Genomic DNA, 19,491 nt, shown 5'->3' on the forward strand with positions numbered 1-19,491 from the left:
AAGAAATAATGTTCAGAATTAAAATACTTTGATTTGTGTCTCAAGGCTCTTGCATCTGAAAGTTTCCTAGGCTGTGAAAAAATGGACTAGAAAATTTAATAAATAAAAAACAAAATTGCATCTGTGGCCAGAAACTTAGGATATTTTGTCCTACTTGTTTCAATCCTAGTGCCTTACTTAGACAGAATTACATCCACTTCAATGTTAATATGAAGACTATAATGGGCTTGAACATCTAGGAGTTTAGGGTTGTTTGTTTGGTTATTTATTTATTTATTGTGTTATGAAAGGAAGGCATCAAATCTGACATTCAGTTTTCCATCCCCTCATGCCGGTCAGGTTAAGACATACTCAGGGCACATTTTCTCTTGGGCATGGACTTCTGCATATATGCAGAAGAGAGATTTATCCTAGGTCTAAACCAACCTCGGCAACTTTAAGACTTGTGGACTTCAACTCCCAGAGTTCCTTAGCCAGCAAAGCTGGGAGTTGAAGTCCACAAGTCTTAAAGTTGCCGAGGTTGGAGACCCCTGGTCTAAACTATCTCTCTCCAGGAGATGGGGGCAGCTTTGTATTTTGAGGAAACTGCAGGAAGAACTTCAGGAGAAAAAAAAAGGAAGACAGTGTGTTCAGATAGAACTGATAGTACCAGAACTAGTATTACACAGATAGTACTAGAAGTATCAACTTTTTCATCCAGTTTTAAGAGAAATTTATACAGTATTTTTAACTGTATACAGATTAGTTTGTAACTATTCCTAACCAACGAATATTTACCTTCCATTTTGAAAGACAAATTGAAACTAAACTACTATTCAAAATCATATTTGGTCTAGTTGGGAGTGATCCAGGTGACTCACAGTTTATATTTTCTAGTGTTTGGATATGATATGATACTAAAATCATAATTCAACTGAGAATTCTGGATCTGAATATTCTCAAGCCGAAGAGTCATGCTGAAATCCTGCTGGGTGAATATTGTAGTGCAATTAAAAGGAAATGGAAGACCAGAACCTTGCCCAAAGTCAGAAATAAAGGGCTAAACTCATGTATCCTTAGAATTACTGCAAATCAAAGCAGTGGGAGAGCTTAGAATTTACAGACAAAAAGGTCAGTTGCTACATGAAAGAAGACAGGCAAACAAATAGACCTAAGCCTACGTTATTAGGCAAAATAAGAGAAACAAGAGATTATGATTTAGTAAGGGTAATGGTCAGAATTTTGGTTACTAGTACTGGAGATGCTGTTGCTAAAATTGTATTCCAAGGATAAAGTATGTCGATCTCTTGAATAAAAACTTTAATCAGTCTCGCTTAAAGTCACCCCTCTGGCCTCCTTGCTTGCTGAGGAGTTTTACCTCTTCGATGATTATGTCATGGCTCACTGCTTTGCACATATCATACACTGTCAAAGCAGCAAGACTGGCAGCCATCAAAGCTTCCATCTCCACCCCCGTTTTCCCACGGGTGCGGCACAGAGCCTGAATGGTAACGGTATGTTTTTCTGCATCTAGACTAAGAGTGACCTTAACCAGATTCAATGGGACATTATGGCACAGTGGAATGAGCTGGCTTGTTAGCTTGGCTCCCTGGATTCCAGCTATCTGGGCCACTGCCAGCACATCGCCTTTTTTAATTTGGTTCTGTTGCACCAAGTTGAATACCTTTGCACCCAGACGGACCACAGCACAAGCCACTGCAATCCTTTCTGAGTCTGGCTTCCCTCCAACATCTACCATTGATACCCGGCCTTCTCGATCAATGTGGGTTAAACAATCAGAGGCACCAAGACATTTGGCAGTTGAAAGAGATCTCCAGCCCTTCTCTGCTTGGCTTACCATCCTGGAACGAATGTCTCTAGTCACATGGGAAGCCTGTTTGGAGAGAGGAGTTGCTGTCCAAAGGCACTTGTCATTCAAGCTGGAGCTCAAAGTCTTCTGAAGAAAGCAATTGCTACTGAGCTGAGCTTGTGAAATCCTTGATGCAAGCTGTCGTGCTGAGTAAGATCCTGGCAAGGCATGGTGTCCTGTAAACATATTTGTTTTAAACTTTTTCCCCATCTGTTTGAATAAACTTTCTTTCAGAGTCAGGCAGTGGTCTTGTCTGAGGCCCCAATCTTTCAAATTTACTTGGTCCTGCAGGGCATCTTGGAGAAGTGGAAATGACCTTGATGTTGCCTCTGGGGGAAAAAGAAAAAAACAACAAAAGTCGATGCTAGAAGAGAAAAACTACTGTTGATTTTATGCAGTGTTCTACAAATTCCCATAAAGCACAGAGAGAAAAATAAACCTTCTAAAAATACCCTTCTGAATCAGGAATCTTTTCTTAAATTTTCCAGCATTCTTATCAGTTGCTAGAAAATAGCTGCCCACAATTCAAAGGACTATGTTAATTCTGGGCTTGGATAGGACTTGGCACTGATTCTTGAATAACAACTCTCCATCCTACATGGCAATCTGTATTTGAAAAAAAACTTGGGTACTTCAAATGCAATTTGTATACGCAGCATGGGAATAATCCAAGGAAAATGAAAGGCCAAATTGGCAATGGATGTGTTCAGTTTAGAAATCCAACGATAACTGCCAAAGGTGGCAGAAATCCAGTTCCAGAATTCCACCTATGCAGAAAGTCAAATCATATAAGCAATCAAAAACAGGACTTACACAGATATTGCTATATTTCTTGATGGAATTAGGGCTTCTAAAGCCATTCTAACAAGCTTACTGTTTATCTTCTGCTCTAATTGAAAAACAGTGAACAGGACTCACTCATACATAGTGGTGACATTTTATTTATTTATTTAAAATATTTGTATAGCTGCTGATCTTAAGCACACCTCTAGGTGACTCACAACAATAAAACTACTAACCATAAAATAGTAAACCACACACAGGCACAAATCCCACCAAAATTTGAGGGACAAGTGTTTTCTTATCTGTCCACGAAAAACCCAAATGGGATCTCTTGCTGACGGAGAATATAAGTCAGATACTATCCTGCAAAATCCCTTCCTCTATAATCTTGAACTGTCTTAACTTGTCCTTTAAAATGGAAGTAGGAAAATCTATCTGTCTGAGATGTATTAGATAATAAATTAGAAAGTAGTAGAGGGTGTGCATAATACTTCAATTTAAAACCTCCTGCTTCAAATTCAAGATAGATTATCCTGTCCATTATAGAAGTATTTTGAGTTGGAACAAGCCACTTTAAACTCAAAACAATGGAGTATTTCTAATTTGAAACATTTCTGTACCCCCCCAAGCAACTTCAGAGTCATTAATGACCACAGAATCTCTCCCCAATTAAAAATCCCTTGCACAAAAAGCCTAGAATTTTAAAGAGATGGATTATAGAGATTCTAAAAGTATACCCAGATATTATCCAACAGGAAATGACAAATAAAGAATGGCTGAAAAGGGCAGATATGTTTAACTTAGAGAACAGAAAATTAAGGGAAACATGAGAACAGCTTTCAAATAGCTGAAATTACAGCAAACATATACTACCATACTGTTCCTGAGGGCAGTATTATGAATAATGGGAGTTTAAAAAGAAGATTTTAGCTAAATATTAAGACACTTACTAAATAGTAAAGAGTTAACTCAACAGTTGAACAGACTGCCTTCCATAAACAAAAGCTTAAAATAGTCATCTGTTCAGGGATGTTTTACTTACATTTATCCCCTTCACTGAGATCCACACAAACACACACCTCCATTCCTGACCCCCCTTTGGAAGTGTAAGAGGAGGTCATATCATCAAGCACAAAACCGTATTTCATTCAATTGAATCTGAAATAAGATTCAATTACAGGTGGTCCTCAACTTATGACCGCAATTGAGCTCAAAATTTCTGTTGCTAAGTGAAACATTTGTTAAGTGAGTTTTGCCCCATTTTATGACTTTTCTTGCCACAGTTGTTAAGTGAATCACTTCAGTTGATAAGTTAGTAACCTGGTTGTTAAGTGAATCTGGCTTCCCTATTGACTTCACTTGTCAGACAGTCGCAAAAGTTGATCACATGATCCTGGGACACAGCAAAGGTCATAAATGTGAATCATCTGCCAAGCCTCTAAAGTTTGATCATATGATCATGGGGATACTGCAGAAATGGTCATAAGTCACATTTTTCAGGGCCGTGGTAACTTTGAATGGTCACTAAATGGACTGTTGTAAGTTGAGGATTACCTGGACAGTAATGTTTACCCTGACACTGTAAACTTTTACAGTACACCTACTCCAGGATGTGGCCTCCTGGTTGTAAGGTACAGCCAAAATTTCCAGAGAACATAACTACTTTTCCATTCTCATAGCCTGAAGCTAAAAGCAGTTCTCTACAACTGCCAGCTCTGGCCATGTTAACAAGAGGCCCGTCACGCTTGGCCTGGTGCTGCCAAGAGCTTGTATTCCTTCCTCGATCTGTGTTATCTTTATTTGGGTCAATTTCAGTTCCAAACCTTCTGGGAGTCAGCTCCCACTCATTAATCCCTTGGCTATGGCCATGCCAGAGTCTGGTGCCAAGGACCAAGTTAAAAGGCGATTTTTAAAACATAATGGAAGGCATGCTTTTTAGATACAAGAAGAGGAAAAAGGAAAGTGAGATGGGAAGAAGTAGCCAAATCTCTCTTTAATGATGTGTATCTTTACAAAGTTTTGGTGCACCTCCCTCCTCCTCTCTCTTTTGGTTTGCAGTGAGATTTTTCCTGGAGTGGGGAGGGTAGCAATTCTATTTTATTTCCAATAGCTAAGAGACTAAGAAAGAAACAACCCTGCTCAAATCACCCATCTGCCGTATTTTTCAGAGGATTTCTTTAGGGTGTCAGGAATTGTTTATGATGCAGCAGAAGCCCTTTCTTCTCCAGAAAAATAAGCACATTCTGTCTACCTCTCATCCGTCCATGGCTCTCGTTTCTTTTTGTGGGGGGATGCAAGAGCCTTTCTTACAACTTTCTTACAACTTTCAATTGCCGGAACTAAGGCAGAGGAGACACATTAGCCTACACATTAGCTAAGACCATTGTCTGAAATTATTGCAGCCTATCAAGTATGCGCCATGCATGTCACTTTTTCTCCCTGCCCAGCTCAACAATGTGGTGCCCATCTGAGAACCTTATCTTCTTTGACAGATTAGAATTCAACAAGTCTACTTTTGCACCATTATTTTCACACTGTGAATGTAGCTGTTCCAGAGGTACCGGGCGACAAATCCCACACAAGCTTTGGAGACTTCTTCCTCTCACAGCCCTAACAACCAATTGAAAAGAACAAACCCTAAATTAATCTTGAAAGCTGACAATTTAAATTTCCACTTTGGTTCTTAACTAGGCAATCTTAATGCTAGAAGTGAGAGTGCCCCAGCAGACACAAATCATCCATGTATATGTTCAACTCTTCCGTGAAAAGTTCATGTAAGTGATATTAATGGGTGGAGAAGAAGAGCTATATAATAGGAAAAAGTTCTTATATTCCAATATTTCCTTAGAACTGAACTTATTTAGATGTGGCCGATCCTTATACAATAGAGAATGACCAATCTTTTTGACAGCCGTTGTACAAAATCACATTATTACTGTAAGTGGAAGGGAGGGCTGGCTCTGGGCCTTGATCTCTCTCTCTCTCTCTCTCTCTTATTTTCATGTTTTGATAATCTCATCTCCAAGTTTTCAAGTGAAAACATGAATCATCATGTGATTTGGAAAGCTTGTGAGATTTTAATCGTTTTATTTTAATTCAAAAAGTATTATTTCATTTTGAGCTTTTATAGATGCCAGGTTGTTGTGGATGTTATATATCCCTATTACTGTATATCAGAATATGTTTTTAATCGGCTCTACTGACCTCTAAGATCCTGTGTAGTTTTCAGCTGCATTCATAGAGGGGTAATTTGAAGAGCAACACAGAATTCCTGCATAGCATTTCTGGCTGCTGAAATCAATTTATGAAATGCTCCCTCTCTATCGGTTTCTTTTTGCACACTCGAGGTTCCCCACCTTTTCCATTAGAGACCACAGAGACATTTGATACCTGCCACAGACATTTTGTAACACATTACGTAAAAATCTGTCTACCTTTGCAGATCTGAGAGTAAGCTTTAGGTTACACAAAACTGGGCATTCTCCCAAAATGTTGGGACTCCATTTCCCCAAAGTCCTGGACAACACAGCCTTTGAGTGAAAATTGCAGTGTTGTAATCCCAACAGTACACCTTTGTTAAATGAGTCCCTATGCTTTGCTTTCCAATTATTATATAATTAGAGACAAAATTGTAGCAATGTGGTGGTGAAAGTTACTACTTTCATAGCATGGGTTGACTCAGCCTTCCACCCTTCTGAGGTCCGTAAAATGAGGACTCAGATTGTTGGGGGCAATACACTGACCCTGTAAACCACTTAAAGAGGGCTGTAAAGCACTGTAAAGCGGTACATAAGTCTAAGTGCTATTGTATAGTGTATGAGAAGCAGAGAAGATCCTCACCAAGATTGGCAGGAGAGACTGTTCCCATAAACAGACTACAATCTTATGACTGCATGAAAGCAAAGGAAGACAAATGGCAACTAGAGTAAGTCAACACAGAGTTTCAGATTATATTCATTGTTTTACAGAAGTTTTAACTTTCACTTTTTGCAATTCATCAAGCCTTCCATACTGCTAATGAGTCTATGTGAAGGAGCACATCAAAAGAAAACACTAATGCTACTTCTGAAGTATTCAAGAAAAATAAGAGAGGGAGAATAAGACAATTTATTCTTTCCATAGCATTCACTCCAATCCTCTCTTGGACTTTGGACCTCCTATCCACTTCCTACTGATTCACACAAGAGCTAACTTCATGGAACTTTGTAATCCACTTCAAATTAAATTGGGAAGCTGCCCAAGTTGCTCTATATATTCCTGCAGTAGTCTGTAAATCATAACAAAGCTGGTTCTACCCTAGTCACAAAGACTATGCTATTTGCAAAGAGAAAGTCAGCGGTCGCTTTTCCCGAGGTACAGAATGCATGGCCTTACCAGACATAATTTAAGTCCCAGATACATAGCTGCGTGTAGGCAGCCAACTTCCCATTCCAAAACCAGCTGGAAGGAGCCTGTCTTTGCATCCAGCTTCCTTTGCTCTCCCCCACAAACGTCTTATTCAATTACAGGCAAACCTCCAAATGTATGGTTTACCACATGGTTCTCCCATGCTGTGGAAATGCTAGTAGTTAATTGTTCCCATTTCCCAAATTATCTATATCCCATCCTTCTAATTCTAGCAATATACCAGATCTTAAAGTGGGTTTAAGTACAGAGCCCCAAGGAACAGCTACATAATAAAATTCTCACTTACAGGCTGGAGAATGGAAGCTCAGAAACTTCCACACTGCTGCATTAGCAAGATGCCCAGCCAGCATTAGTTTGATCTGCACCAAAAGTGACGCCCCAGATAATTATTTTTAAAAAGAAAATATGCACATATTTCTATTTCTTATTTAGAATATGTTTAGTTTCTGTTTACAGGTTGTGAACCATCTTACAAAACTTAAGTACTTCTTACGTACTGATTGGTCACCCACCAATGAGGATCATTGGCCTGTTCTTCATTTGGGAAATGTTGAACATGCCTGAGAAGAAAATAATGAACATGCAAAAATTATTAATACTCCCAGATTTTATATCAATGAAAATAATGCAAAAAAAATAATAACAACAAATAAAAATGTTGGTGATGGTATGGATGTTGGCAATATTAAGTATTAAGCAATCGTCTCTTGAAGTGGTACTTATGAATGGGGAAACAGAGAAAGCAAAACCAGACTATGAAAACAATTCACATGAGAAATGAAAAACAGCAGTCTATAACATAATTTGAAGGACTTACCCCCAAAATAAAATACCAATTATGATCCTTAATCAAAGGACTCATATGCTGTAAAACAATGGCAGGAAATTTTTCAGTGGCTAGGGGCAAAACTTTATTTAGTTTCTTTTAGACAACCTAGGAACGCTGTAACATCATATCAAAGTTGGCAGGAGCAATGTATGTGATTCCTTTCCTCCCTTCTGTCCCATACACATACCTAAAATGAACTCTGAACAAACACAGGGTAACATATTTGGATAACATGAGAAGACTACAAGAAAGGGAAATTAACACTTCCTGATTCCTGTCAGCATAAAGTACAGCAGAACTATTGTAGTGTGCAAATTCTTTTTAATTTAAAATGTTTCAAGCACAAAACAGCTTTTCTGTTACTACCGATTGTCTCAGTTTTGATCTCAGTCTTTTGTGATCAAAATCATGCTATTTTGAGCCTGGAACTCTTTTTAGATGAAATGGAACAGTACTAGAATTCTGCCAGTAAGAGTAGAATAATCTGTTTTGAATTCAAGAACTGGAACGTTTTAGTCTTGATCAATTTTGATTTGGAAACATTTTATAAGTCCTTAAATCATAACATTTGATTTCACTTTAAGACTTTTGCACTGTATTGTGCTTAATAGTCCAGCTTTGGCTACACATCTGGGAAAGAGAAATGGCATACCTGCATGTTGTTTCTTTTTTCTCCCAACAGCTGCCCCAATAATCTGGATCAACTCCTCTTCAGAGGCATTACATCGTAAGTGATCCCGTAAGGACACTTCTGAATTTCCAAAAAGGCAGACCTGAAACAAGAATAGAAAATGAACTGAGATATAGTTCCACTCTCCATCAGGTTGTATGGGTGTAGCAGGAAAGTTCATGAAATCCTCAAAACATTTTAGTTCCAGATTATTTTTCAAAAGAAAATGTTGGTTGTTCCAATAATAACTGGCAAAGGCTGTACAAAATGCCAGTTGGCAATATCCTTATCTTGAAGAGGCAAGCAGGCAACTCCTATTCCATCTGAACATGGAAAATGACCATAAAACAGTACTTCTCACTAAAGTCAAGAGACCAATTTTGGGTAAGTCTACCATTCCATTCCAGACTACCAAAAATAATAATAGGTGTCAGCTTTGCAAGATAGCCAAGAGAAGAAGCACATCCAGATGAACTATGTCTACTTTATTGAAAGGTTACATTAACAGAATTTTGTAAGTCTGAAAGTACATTTCTCCCCCATCACCTTTAGTGGCCAAAAAACTAGGGAGGGTCCCTTCTGAGATGTTTGGCCATACCCACATTTCCTTTTATGGGTCAAGCTGCTCTTATCTAACCATTCCCTGGCTATGTCTCTTCCCCCTGTCTCCCAAATTCATTCTCACACATCATTATAGTAAGAGAGCAGTCCCAACAACTGTGGGAATACAACAAGGATGTACCCTAATGTAGACTTGCTTAATCAATTTTACAAAGTTCTTCCAAGTATGAGGGCTTAGAAATCAGTACAGACTGGAAGCTAACATGCAACATTCCCAAGTTGGGCATTATCTCCTATGCAATGTTTGCTTTGGTGGTGATAGCATGTTCTACTGATCTGCAAACATTTTGAGGTCAAACTTTGAAACAGACCATTCCAACCTCCAACTGCCATCAGAAACTTTAGGGTCAGAATGGCATTCAGGAGTCAAAACATTTTGAATTTAAAATGTTTGACTTGCATTTAACATTCTATCAAAAGTACTGTTTTTCTCTGGGTTAAGGATTGCACTTAGCTTTTGATTGATATCCCAAGGGCTGCCCTCTAGGAAGGGAGTATGATCAGGGCAATTAAGTGAATGGAGCCAGGACAAGAACTAGATTTATTTTAACATAAATTAAATGAACTTAATTACGAATTTAATATTTTCTGTTGAATTAAAAAGTTCTCTTTCCTTTGGAAGGATCCAGGCTTTGCAGCCTCTGGGACAGAGGTTGTATGTATATGGGCTACAGAATGATTTTTTTTCTTTGAAAGATATAGAGGTTTATTACTACCACTAATAATAATAATAATAAACTTATCTCCTGGCTGTTAGATAAAGAAAAGTCAGCACTATAAATAGTCGAGTACACTAAATTTAAATAACAGATGTTATAGATGGTTCTACCTGTAAAGACTTCTAGCTTTCATTTATGGAGGGAAGATAAAAACTGGGTTAGTCTTGGTACTAGCAGTCTGCTATGTTTCTATAATTGCGTTCAGACTAAAAATAGAATATGTTATTATTCTCCAATATTCTATTTACCGCATGCACTTCATATCCCCTAAAGCTACTGGGGAAACATTTTATTTATTTATAAAATGTGCAGGCTACCCATCTTACCTTAAAGTAAATCTGGGTAGCTTACAATTATAAAAGATAAAAGACTATATAACCTAAAAACATAAATACGTTAATACAAAATCCAAACACTATGGCCCAATTAAAAGATGGGGAAGGCGGGAGCAGGATAGGGAGGGAAGTGGGATCTGTTGTTAATCAGCTAATCACTTCCACTGTGATGCTCCCCAACTGGACCCCTAAGCTAAGTGGCAGAGCAGCCCCAACCTTTTGGGCACCAGGGACCGGTTTCATGGAGAGGTTTTTCCACGGACCGGAGGGACGTGCTGCTTGCATCCTGGGGATGGAGCTTCGCTTGTTGGCATGACCTGATTTCTGGCACACCATGACACATTGCCAGTCCACAGATCAGGGGTTGGGGACCCCTGCTTTAGGCTCTTATGAAAGATGGGGGGGCTGTCCTTACCCCAAGGGGCAAGATGTTCCACAGGGCAGGTGCAATGGCAGAGAAGGCCCTTCTCCTAGATCTCGCCAGCCAGAATAATTGAGCTGACAGGGCCTACAACATGCCTTCTCAGCTGCCACGGGTGGACCAGGCCAATCCCAATGGGATGAGTTGATCCCTCAAGTACCCTGGACTCTTGCCATGAAGGGCTTTAAAGGTGATTACCAACATCTTGAATTGCATCTGGTAGCAGACTAGCAGCCAATGTAACTCGCGGAGCAGTGGTGTTACATGGGCCATTCTTGGCCCTAAGAACTGCAACTATATAAGCATATCCTTTTGTTTTTCTTGGCAATAAAACAGAAATGGTTTATTTCTGGGTTTTTTCCCCTAAATTTTTGTAAACATCTCAGTCTAGCTTACAGCACCAAGGTTTCCTGGTGGCCTCCTGTCCAAATTCTATATCCAATGTTGCCTTAGTTGTTTTGAGATCAGCAAAGATCAACTAAGTGTTGCCACCTACTGGTGCTTTAATTCAAACTTCTAGCATGACACAAAGTACTGGCTTGAATATTTCATTAAGATCAAGCTCTGTAAGTTATTTGAGCTAATGAACTTGCTCTGACTTAGTGTCAACAGATATTAATGCAATGCTTGCTGTCACCAATTGTGGGAGTTGGAACTTTTAAGCACCAAGACTGAACTAATTACAAATAACAACTTTCAACGTGACAGGAAAATTGTTCATCCTCTCCTTGCTCTCTCCTCCCATCTTACTACTTGGTCTGTACCCCACATGTCTGATTTAATAGTGCTTGCCAATTACCACTTACAAGACAATTTCAAATAAAAGATTAAAGTATATTTACTTTCCATTAGTTTTCATATTTGAATACAGTATATTAGAAAAGAAAGAAAAATAAAATTTCAGGAAACAGCAAAAATATGTTTGCTTCAAGTAATAACTAAACAGGAATTGTCATGTAATTTACTACTTCTGTTTAGAGAGTATTTATTCAAGAGTGTTTAAACCTGTTCTGAATGCAATGCCCATTTTTTATGAACTCCATCCCTGTAAAATAAATAATCATATTTATCATTATCATTAATTAATCATTCACCAAGTTGTACCCCCTTGCTTAATATGGGAGTCCAAATTAAAGCATTCCAGAGAGATAGGTGGTAGCCTTTGCTTGAAACCATCCAGTGAAGACTCCCATTTCCCTGGATACTTGATAAAACAGAGAAAGCAATAGAGTTACCTTCAAATTCCCATCAGCTGTGATCCTCAGTCGATTGCAGGATCCACAGAAATGCTCAGACATGGAAGTGATGAAGCTAACTTGCCCTTGAAAATGTGGAACCTTATATGCCTGTTAAAAACCAAACATGGGAGCAAAATGAAAAAAAAGGCAATGAAGTTAATCACATCAGTTGTACTTTATTCCTAAAAAATTCTTCTAGTTTGTGAAAGGAGAAGCTAGGGATGCGCAAAATGTTTTGAATTCAAACTTTGTCAAATTCAAAACAGCTGTCTCCCATGTGAAATGTAGTTTATTAAATGCATTAATTAAATTTATAGGCTGCCTGACTCCATCATGACTCTGGGAAATATATAGTATACATATAGAAAACAATAAACTGCAAACAATATAAAAAGCTGATGTCCAGAAAAATAACCCCAATTTTGACAAACTAATTATCACTATAAGATCCTTGGGAAAGAGTCAAATTTTAAAGGTTCATCTGAATAAGGTCAGAGTGGGACTAAACAAATTTCCTGGGGGATATAATTCCAGAAGGTGGGTGCTATGATAAAGAAGGCCCATTTCCGAGTCCCCTCAGATAAAATAATTTAGTCAGTAGGCCCCAGAACATACCAAATATGCTGGAATGTTTAGGATAAGCAGATTGGATCCAACTACACACAAAAAAGAAAGATAATTACTAGAACACTGTATCTACCACCCCAAATCCCTATAGATGGCCCTGAAGAATATCATGGTTGACAGTACTTTTGAAAATGCTAAATCAAAGAGAACCATGATAGCTGCACTATTCCTGCCCCAGCTCTGCCAGAAATTAGACAGAAGTGTGAACCATGCCATCTCAGTATTATGTCCCGGTATAAAACCAAGCATAAAAGGTTCTAGATAATCTGTATTTTCCAGATTATCCATTTCCATCTTGCTCTCTGAAGCTACAGCATGATCACTTTTACAACAATCTTCCCCAAGAAGTGAAAATTGGCGAGTGGATGAAAATTGTCCAAGACTGTCCACTTCAGCAAAGGCTTCTTGAGGAGGGAGTGAAGCATCTCTTCATTCAAGGCAAGTTTTTTATTTATTTATTTATTTATTAATTTAATTTGTATACCACCCTTCTCCCAGAATGGACTCAGGGCGGTGAACAGCCAAAATTAAAAAACATACAAATGCAAAAGTTAAGATAATTAAAAGAATTAAATCATTGGCTACCCAAATTTAAAACCCCAATTCCATAAAATTTAAAATCCCAATTAAAGACCATTTAGGCTAGGCCGGCTTGATGAAATAAAAACGTCTTCAGGGCTTTACGGAAGGTCCGGAGGTCCGGGATCAATCGTATTCCAGGAGGCAGCTCATTCCACAGGGCGGGTGCCCCCACAGAGAAGGCTCGCCCCCTGGGGGCCGCCAGCCGACATTGCCTGACCGACGGCACCCCGAGGAGGCCCTCTCTGTGAGAGCGTATTGGCCGGTGGGAGGTTATCGGTAGCAGCAGGCGGTCTCGCAAATACCCTGGCCCTAAGCCATGGAGCGCTTTAAAGATGAGAACCAACACCTTAAAGCGCACCCGGAAGACCACCGGGAGCCAATGCAGCTCGCGCAGGAGAGGTGTTACGTGGGAGCGCCACGTCGCTCCCATAATCACCCACGCGGCCGCATTCTGCATCAGCTGGAGCCTCCGGGTGCTCCTCAGGGGGAGCCCCATGTAGAGAGCGTTACAGTAGTCCAAGTTGTACCACCCCTTCTTTCAGCAAAACAAATATTATTTCACAGACCCAACCCAAGTGGTTTTAACCACCCAAGGAGTGACCCCCAATTGGTTTAGTGGATTTGAGGATCCTCAGCAGTTACTGGTTGAAAAGCATTCCAGGTAACTCTACAAGACCTTGCCTTTGTCAACGCTATAGGATCTGGACAGCTGGAGGACAATCCCAAGCAAGTCTGCATCTTATCTACCAGATGAAGCTCTCCAGATTACCCTGTAACTTCATCTCTACCTAGCTAGGAACAAGTCTCCTTTAAAAAAAATATATCTGAACATCTATCTGCAGCTGAGATAAAATGCCAACTTTATCACCATGTTGCAATCTCTAACATGTGTTTTTACTCATGTTCAGTTGGATTCATTCTTTGTCTTCTTTCCAATTGCACTTTTAGTACCTCTTCTGACATTTCATCTTCTCAGAGAACCAAAGAGTTCCCTAGGACTGACTCTCAGTAAGAAGCCACACAGAAACAATCCAATCCAACTCCTTTAACAGATATCCATTTCAGGAAGTAACCATTCAGGTGGCTCCATCAAGCCACCCATCAGATTCTCAGGAAAGACTTCAATCTCACACAGAAACCCTATAGGGTGGACTAATCTAATAACTGTATTCACCTGTGGCATCCAAGGGTAACCCCAGTATACCTAAACTCAATCAGAGATTAATGGAATGAGCTAATTCTGAGTTTTATAGAAATATTTTAGGCTCAACCCATTTTACACTCAAAATAGCTGTTTCACCCTTGAAAACAGAGTGTTTCAAATTAAGTACAGTTCAAATTCAACTAATTTTACACACTCCTAATAGCTGTGAATTAGATAGGATATGGGGAAAGTTTAGGACACTGACAAGAAATTCTGTAAATGCTACCATGAATGAAATGTTACCATAAGGTTAAAAGTCACCAGTAAAAATATTCAGGTATTAATACTATGTTGGAAATCAATTATTGAATTTGGGATTATATTATTCCTTCAATATGTAGGGATATATATTTCTTTATGATAAAAAGCAGACACTAGCATTTTAAGGATTCTTATCTTCTTACCAACAATTTCCTGCTAAATTTATTTCTACAAAGGTCTTACATGCTAGATGGAAAAATCCATGACAACATTTTAATGATATGTGTTTAGATGAAGGGCTATTTTAAAATTCTTACGTGCTGCATACTTCTCTGTTAAAAACATTATGCAAATCATTTACAAATCACATGTATTATGGAACACATTTATATTATAAACACAACAGCAGTTGTCATGGATATAACTGCAAAATGACCAAAATTCCCAGACACAATACCTCATGCATAGTCTACATAAAAAGCAAGCCCAGAATAGTTTATGTATAGTAGATAATACCAGAAATTTATCACACGACAATTATGAAGGTAATGGTACATAAATCTACTCTATAAACTGAGGCAATACTTAAATAACTAAGTTTACAAAGCATTATTTATAGTCAACATATGTTTGGTTTCCCCCCCCCTTCCTCTCTCTCTCTCACACACACACCTCATTTCATCTCAGAACTACTGCAACACACTCTACATGGGGCTACTCTTGAAGGGTATTTAGAAGTTGCAGCTGTCAAGGAATGTAGCCGCACAGAAAATTCTCAAAGCCTTAGTGTGGCCCATGTAACACTGATGTTAGGCAAGCTGCACTGGTTGCTATCTTAGGGTCCTGAAAACCCCATTGGTCAAGTGTATGTGCATGCTATGGACCCCATTAGTCAATAAGAGGAGCCTTTTCTGCCATTTCTCCTGAGACCCCAATATGGCATATCATACTGGAGGTGGTTAATGGATTGACAGATACTACCGCCAGCCTATTTTAACTTGCTCCCTTCCTTAGCTATCTTTTTTAATATTAATACTTATTATCTTACTATTTTAATGATTTATATTGTTGTTTTTACATTATAGTAAGTCCCCTAAACTCATTTTAGGTGAGATGGATGGCATATAAGTTTAAAAAATAAATAATAAATAGGGACAGTATTGAGTCAATACCATGAATAGCATAATTGTCAATAGTACACAGGAAAACTCTATCAGGACTATAGAATCCGCATCATCTCTCTCCCTTCTTGATAACTAGCACTGAAACAGCGGACAAAGAAACTCTCTCGGATTACTGATTCCTTGATCACGCTAATATTCACCTTGGCAGTGCTAGAAGCTTCTTCACAGGGCAACTTTTTCAAGTCTGGCCATTTCTGTTTAATTGTATCCAGCATTTCTTTGTAGCTCACCATTTTCTTGAAGTTCCACTTGTTGCCTAGAGTAAGAAGGAAACAAACTTTATTGATCAAATAAGGCTGGTATTGACTATGGGAGAGATTTAAGTTTATAATACAAAAGACATGTTTTTAACTACAGCATGTTGTCATCTGGGGCAACAGATTTCTATGTGACTAGACAATAGTTAAGATGCAATGGTAGGCAGTTAAAGAACAGTGGTTGGAGTGGAAGGAGCAGAAGTCTGTGAAAATCCCATTCCAGTGCAATTCCTTAGGTTTTTAAGGAATTTGTGTAGCAAGTAAATAACAGCATTATTAGTAAAACTTACAATATAAATGTAGGACTATGTGGAATACATTAGTTGTGCTTTGCTGCCATGAAACTATACGATCAGAGACATACAATATCAATAATAATAAAATACCAGCAATGCCAATACTTTGGCATCGTCCCTTTCCAAAGAAATTCCCCTATAGGCCAGAGGATGAAGATACCTCTAAGTTGATATTCCATTCATCATTTTTTGCAGGAATGGGAATCTGCCCACTCCATTTACTCAGTCTTTGAAGCCAAGTGTAATCTCAAGAGCTCACCATCAAAAGGCATGTATTCTATAAAGCGCACGTCCAGGGGCTGCTTTTCTGTAAAAGAAACAAAATCCAGCAGCTCATCTTCGTTGAGTCCTCTCATAATTACACAGTTCACCTAAAAGAAAAAGTGAGTGAATGAGTACAAGAAATGACCGAAGGCCATTGTGCACAAAAGCACAATAAGCCCATGTAGCAATAGCACTTAGACTTATATACCGCTTCACAATGCTTTACAGGCCTCTCTAAGCAGTTTACAGAGTCAGCATATTGTCCCCAACAACCTGGGTCCTCATTTTACCAACTTCGGAAGGATGGAAGGCTGAGTCAACCTTGAGCTGGTGAGATTTGAACTGCCAAATTTCTGGGCAGCCGGCAGTCAGCAGTAGCCTGCAGTACTGCATTCTAACCACTGCATCACCACAGCTCAGTAGATAGTAGATAATGTGCTCTATTTTCCCCCCCCCCATTTATTTATATATTTTTCCTTTACATACAATAAGTGCTTAGCGAACAGCGTACTGCCTGATTCAGTTGCTTACATAGTAACACTTTAAAATCCTAATTTTTACCTCTGTTATCCAACCATTGACAGGGCCGGATTTAGATGAAAAGAGGCCCTAGGCTATTCCACTTATGAGGCCCTTTCACCAGTGGTGGGATTCAATTTTTTTAACAACAGGTTCTGTGGGCGTGGCTTAGTTGGGGGTGTGGCTTGGCAATCATGTGACTGGGTGGGCGTTGCTAGCTGGTCACGTGACTGTGTAGGCGTGGGTAGCTCGTCATGTGACCGGGTGGGCGTGGCTATGTGCATAGGGACTACTCAGAGGGCTGAAAAAAGTCATTTCTGACTGGGCCTCGCACTTTTGACCAGTCCTCATACTTATGACCATCCTCACATTTATGCCCATGCAGCTTTCTTAACAACCATGTCACTCATTTCACAACTGCTTCTCTTCACCATGGTGACAAGATAGGGCAAAAACGTAAAATGCGAGGACAGTCGTAAGTTCGAGGACTGGTCAAAAGTGCGAGGACCAGTCAAAAATAACTTTTTCAGCCCTCTGAGTAGTCCATATGCACAAAAGGACTACCCAGAGGGCTGAAAAAAGTGATTTCTGACAGGTCCTCGCACTTTTGACCGGTCTTTGCACTTATGACTGGTCATCATTTATGCCCATTGTAGCATTCTTAACAACCGTGTCACTCATTTCACAACTGCTTCTCTTCACCATGGTGACAAGATAGGGCAAAAACGTAAAATGTGAGGACAGTCGTAAGTTCGAGGACTGGTCAAAAGTGCGAGGACCAGTAAAAAAATAACTTTTTCAGCCCTCTGAGTAGTCCATATGCATAAAAGGATACAGCAATAGAGAGGGATGAAGGAAGGGAAGGAAAATTAGAGTAGGAGGGAGGGTAAGAGAGGGAGGAAGAGAGGAGGAGAAGGAGAAAGGAAGAGGAAGTAGGGAGGAGAAGAAGAGGGGGAGGAAGAGAAAGTAAGAAGGAAAGAAAAGAGAGAGGTGGTAGGTTTGAGGAGAAAGATTGCTGTACAATAAAAAAGATGAAAGGGAAGAAAGCCCACCCCAAACAAATATAAAGATATTAAGATAAAGAATGAATTGTTAAACTTTAAAGAATAAAAGAGAACAAATATGAATAAATAATAATTAGAAACACACATACAAACATACAATGTATTTTCTTTGAACAGAATATTTGGCCGGTTCATAAATTTAAACAGTGCTTAGTCATTTCAATTAAATTTACAATTTCTATATTTCCTTTTTGCCATATTTATTCCTCATCTATTTTTGTAAAAAACCAATATTACCCTTCATCCTCATTTCTAATCTTAATCAAATTCAATTTTTCCCTTCTATTCTATATTATACCTCTTCCCATTGTCATCTATTTTTATATCCATCCTCACATTCGTTAATTATGTAATATTACAGTTGTTTAATATAAATTCAACATTTTAATATAAATCAATTAGTTATATAAGTACCTTTTTTGTATATTAATCAATATGAACATGAATATTCCAATTATTTCTATTTAATCCAATTTCTTACAAATCCATTAATTATATTTACCAATAATAATAAACCAAATAATTTCCCCCATATATTCCTCCAAACCACAACTTAACCATTTCTGCTTTCAGAAATATACAATTAATAGTATCTCAATTATTACAATTCCCTAGTTAAATGGAGCTTTTTTTCTTTTGTGTTTTAAAATCTCCTCTTTTTCCCTAAATTTCCCATTGTTGGCACCTACCTTTTTTGGTGAGGAAAAAGAAAAGAATTCTGCCTGCCTAATTTTCCAACCTTGCAGCAACAGCAAAGCAGTTTCACTTTCGTTTCTTTGCAAGGAAGCAGAAGAGCCCTGAGCAAATCAGCTGAGAGCCGGGAGGCCAATTAGCCTCTGCTGAAGCTTAGGGGGCCAATAAAATTACAAAAAAAAAAACACACCGAACCCTTTGTTAAATTGCTGGCTCCCCCGCCCCTCGCCCACCACTATTGATTGGCAATAAATAGTGGTGCGGAGGGGCGGGGCGAGCCAGCAATTTAACAAAGGCTTGCCTAACCCCCAGAATCCCACCACTGTGTAGGCCCCTCTGGATCTTGAGGCCCTAGGCTGAAGCCTAGTTAGCCTATAGGAAAATCCGGCCCTGACCATTGATAAAACAAATCCTGTGTTCTCTATTATTGAACAGACAATTATCCCTCTCTTTCCTTTATGGGATTTTTAAAAATTATGGGATAACTAAAGAAAAATGTGTATTGGGGAATTGCTTCCGAAACAAATTATTGGGATTAAGGCATTACACCACCCTTCCTAATCTGAGGATCTCCAAATGCCTTGGGCAACAGGTCATTTCCCATAACTCCTAATCAGCAGAACCTTTAGGCTTCTAGTCTTCACCATTTTTAGTCTGGAATGGTGAAATAAGAAACAAATAAGCATTTTGTGTTTATTTAAATAATAAATAATTGAAAGCAACATATG

General features: G+C 38.8%; 1 protein-coding gene across 4 annotated transcripts in view; it reads right to left on the reverse strand.

Moving 5' to 3' along the window:
• Positions 1–264: 264 nt before the first annotated feature.
• MOCS1 (molybdenum cofactor synthesis 1) overlaps positions 265–19,491 on the reverse strand; it is a 35,716-nt gene continuing 16,489 nt past the window's right edge. For 2 of the 4 annotated variants that reach the window (XM_034428011.3, XM_087883102.1), the window contains exons 6-11: positions 16,483–16,594; positions 15,811–15,926; positions 11,870–11,980; positions 8,521–8,641; positions 7,537–7,599; positions 265–2,178 (exon numbers count right to left, since the gene is read on the reverse strand). In XM_034428011.3, coding sequence (XP_034283902.2) covers positions 7,544–7,599; positions 8,521–8,641; positions 11,870–11,980; positions 15,811–15,926; positions 16,483–16,594 — 516 coding nt within the window. In that variant the 3' untranslated portion in view covers positions 265–2,178; positions 7,537–7,543. The remainder of the gene's footprint in view (positions 2,179–7,536; positions 7,600–8,520; positions 8,642–11,869; positions 11,981–15,810; positions 15,927–16,482; positions 16,595–19,491) is intronic. The other 2 variants (XM_087883101.1, XM_034428010.3) reach the window with 1 other exon arrangement.

This window comes from Pantherophis guttatus, chromosome 1 (genome assembly GCF_059756535.1).
Source record: "Pantherophis guttatus breed Tessera chromosome 1, ASM5975653v1, whole genome shotgun sequence".
Taxonomy (NCBI): Eukaryota; Metazoa; Chordata; class Lepidosauria; order Squamata; family Colubridae; genus Pantherophis; species Pantherophis guttatus.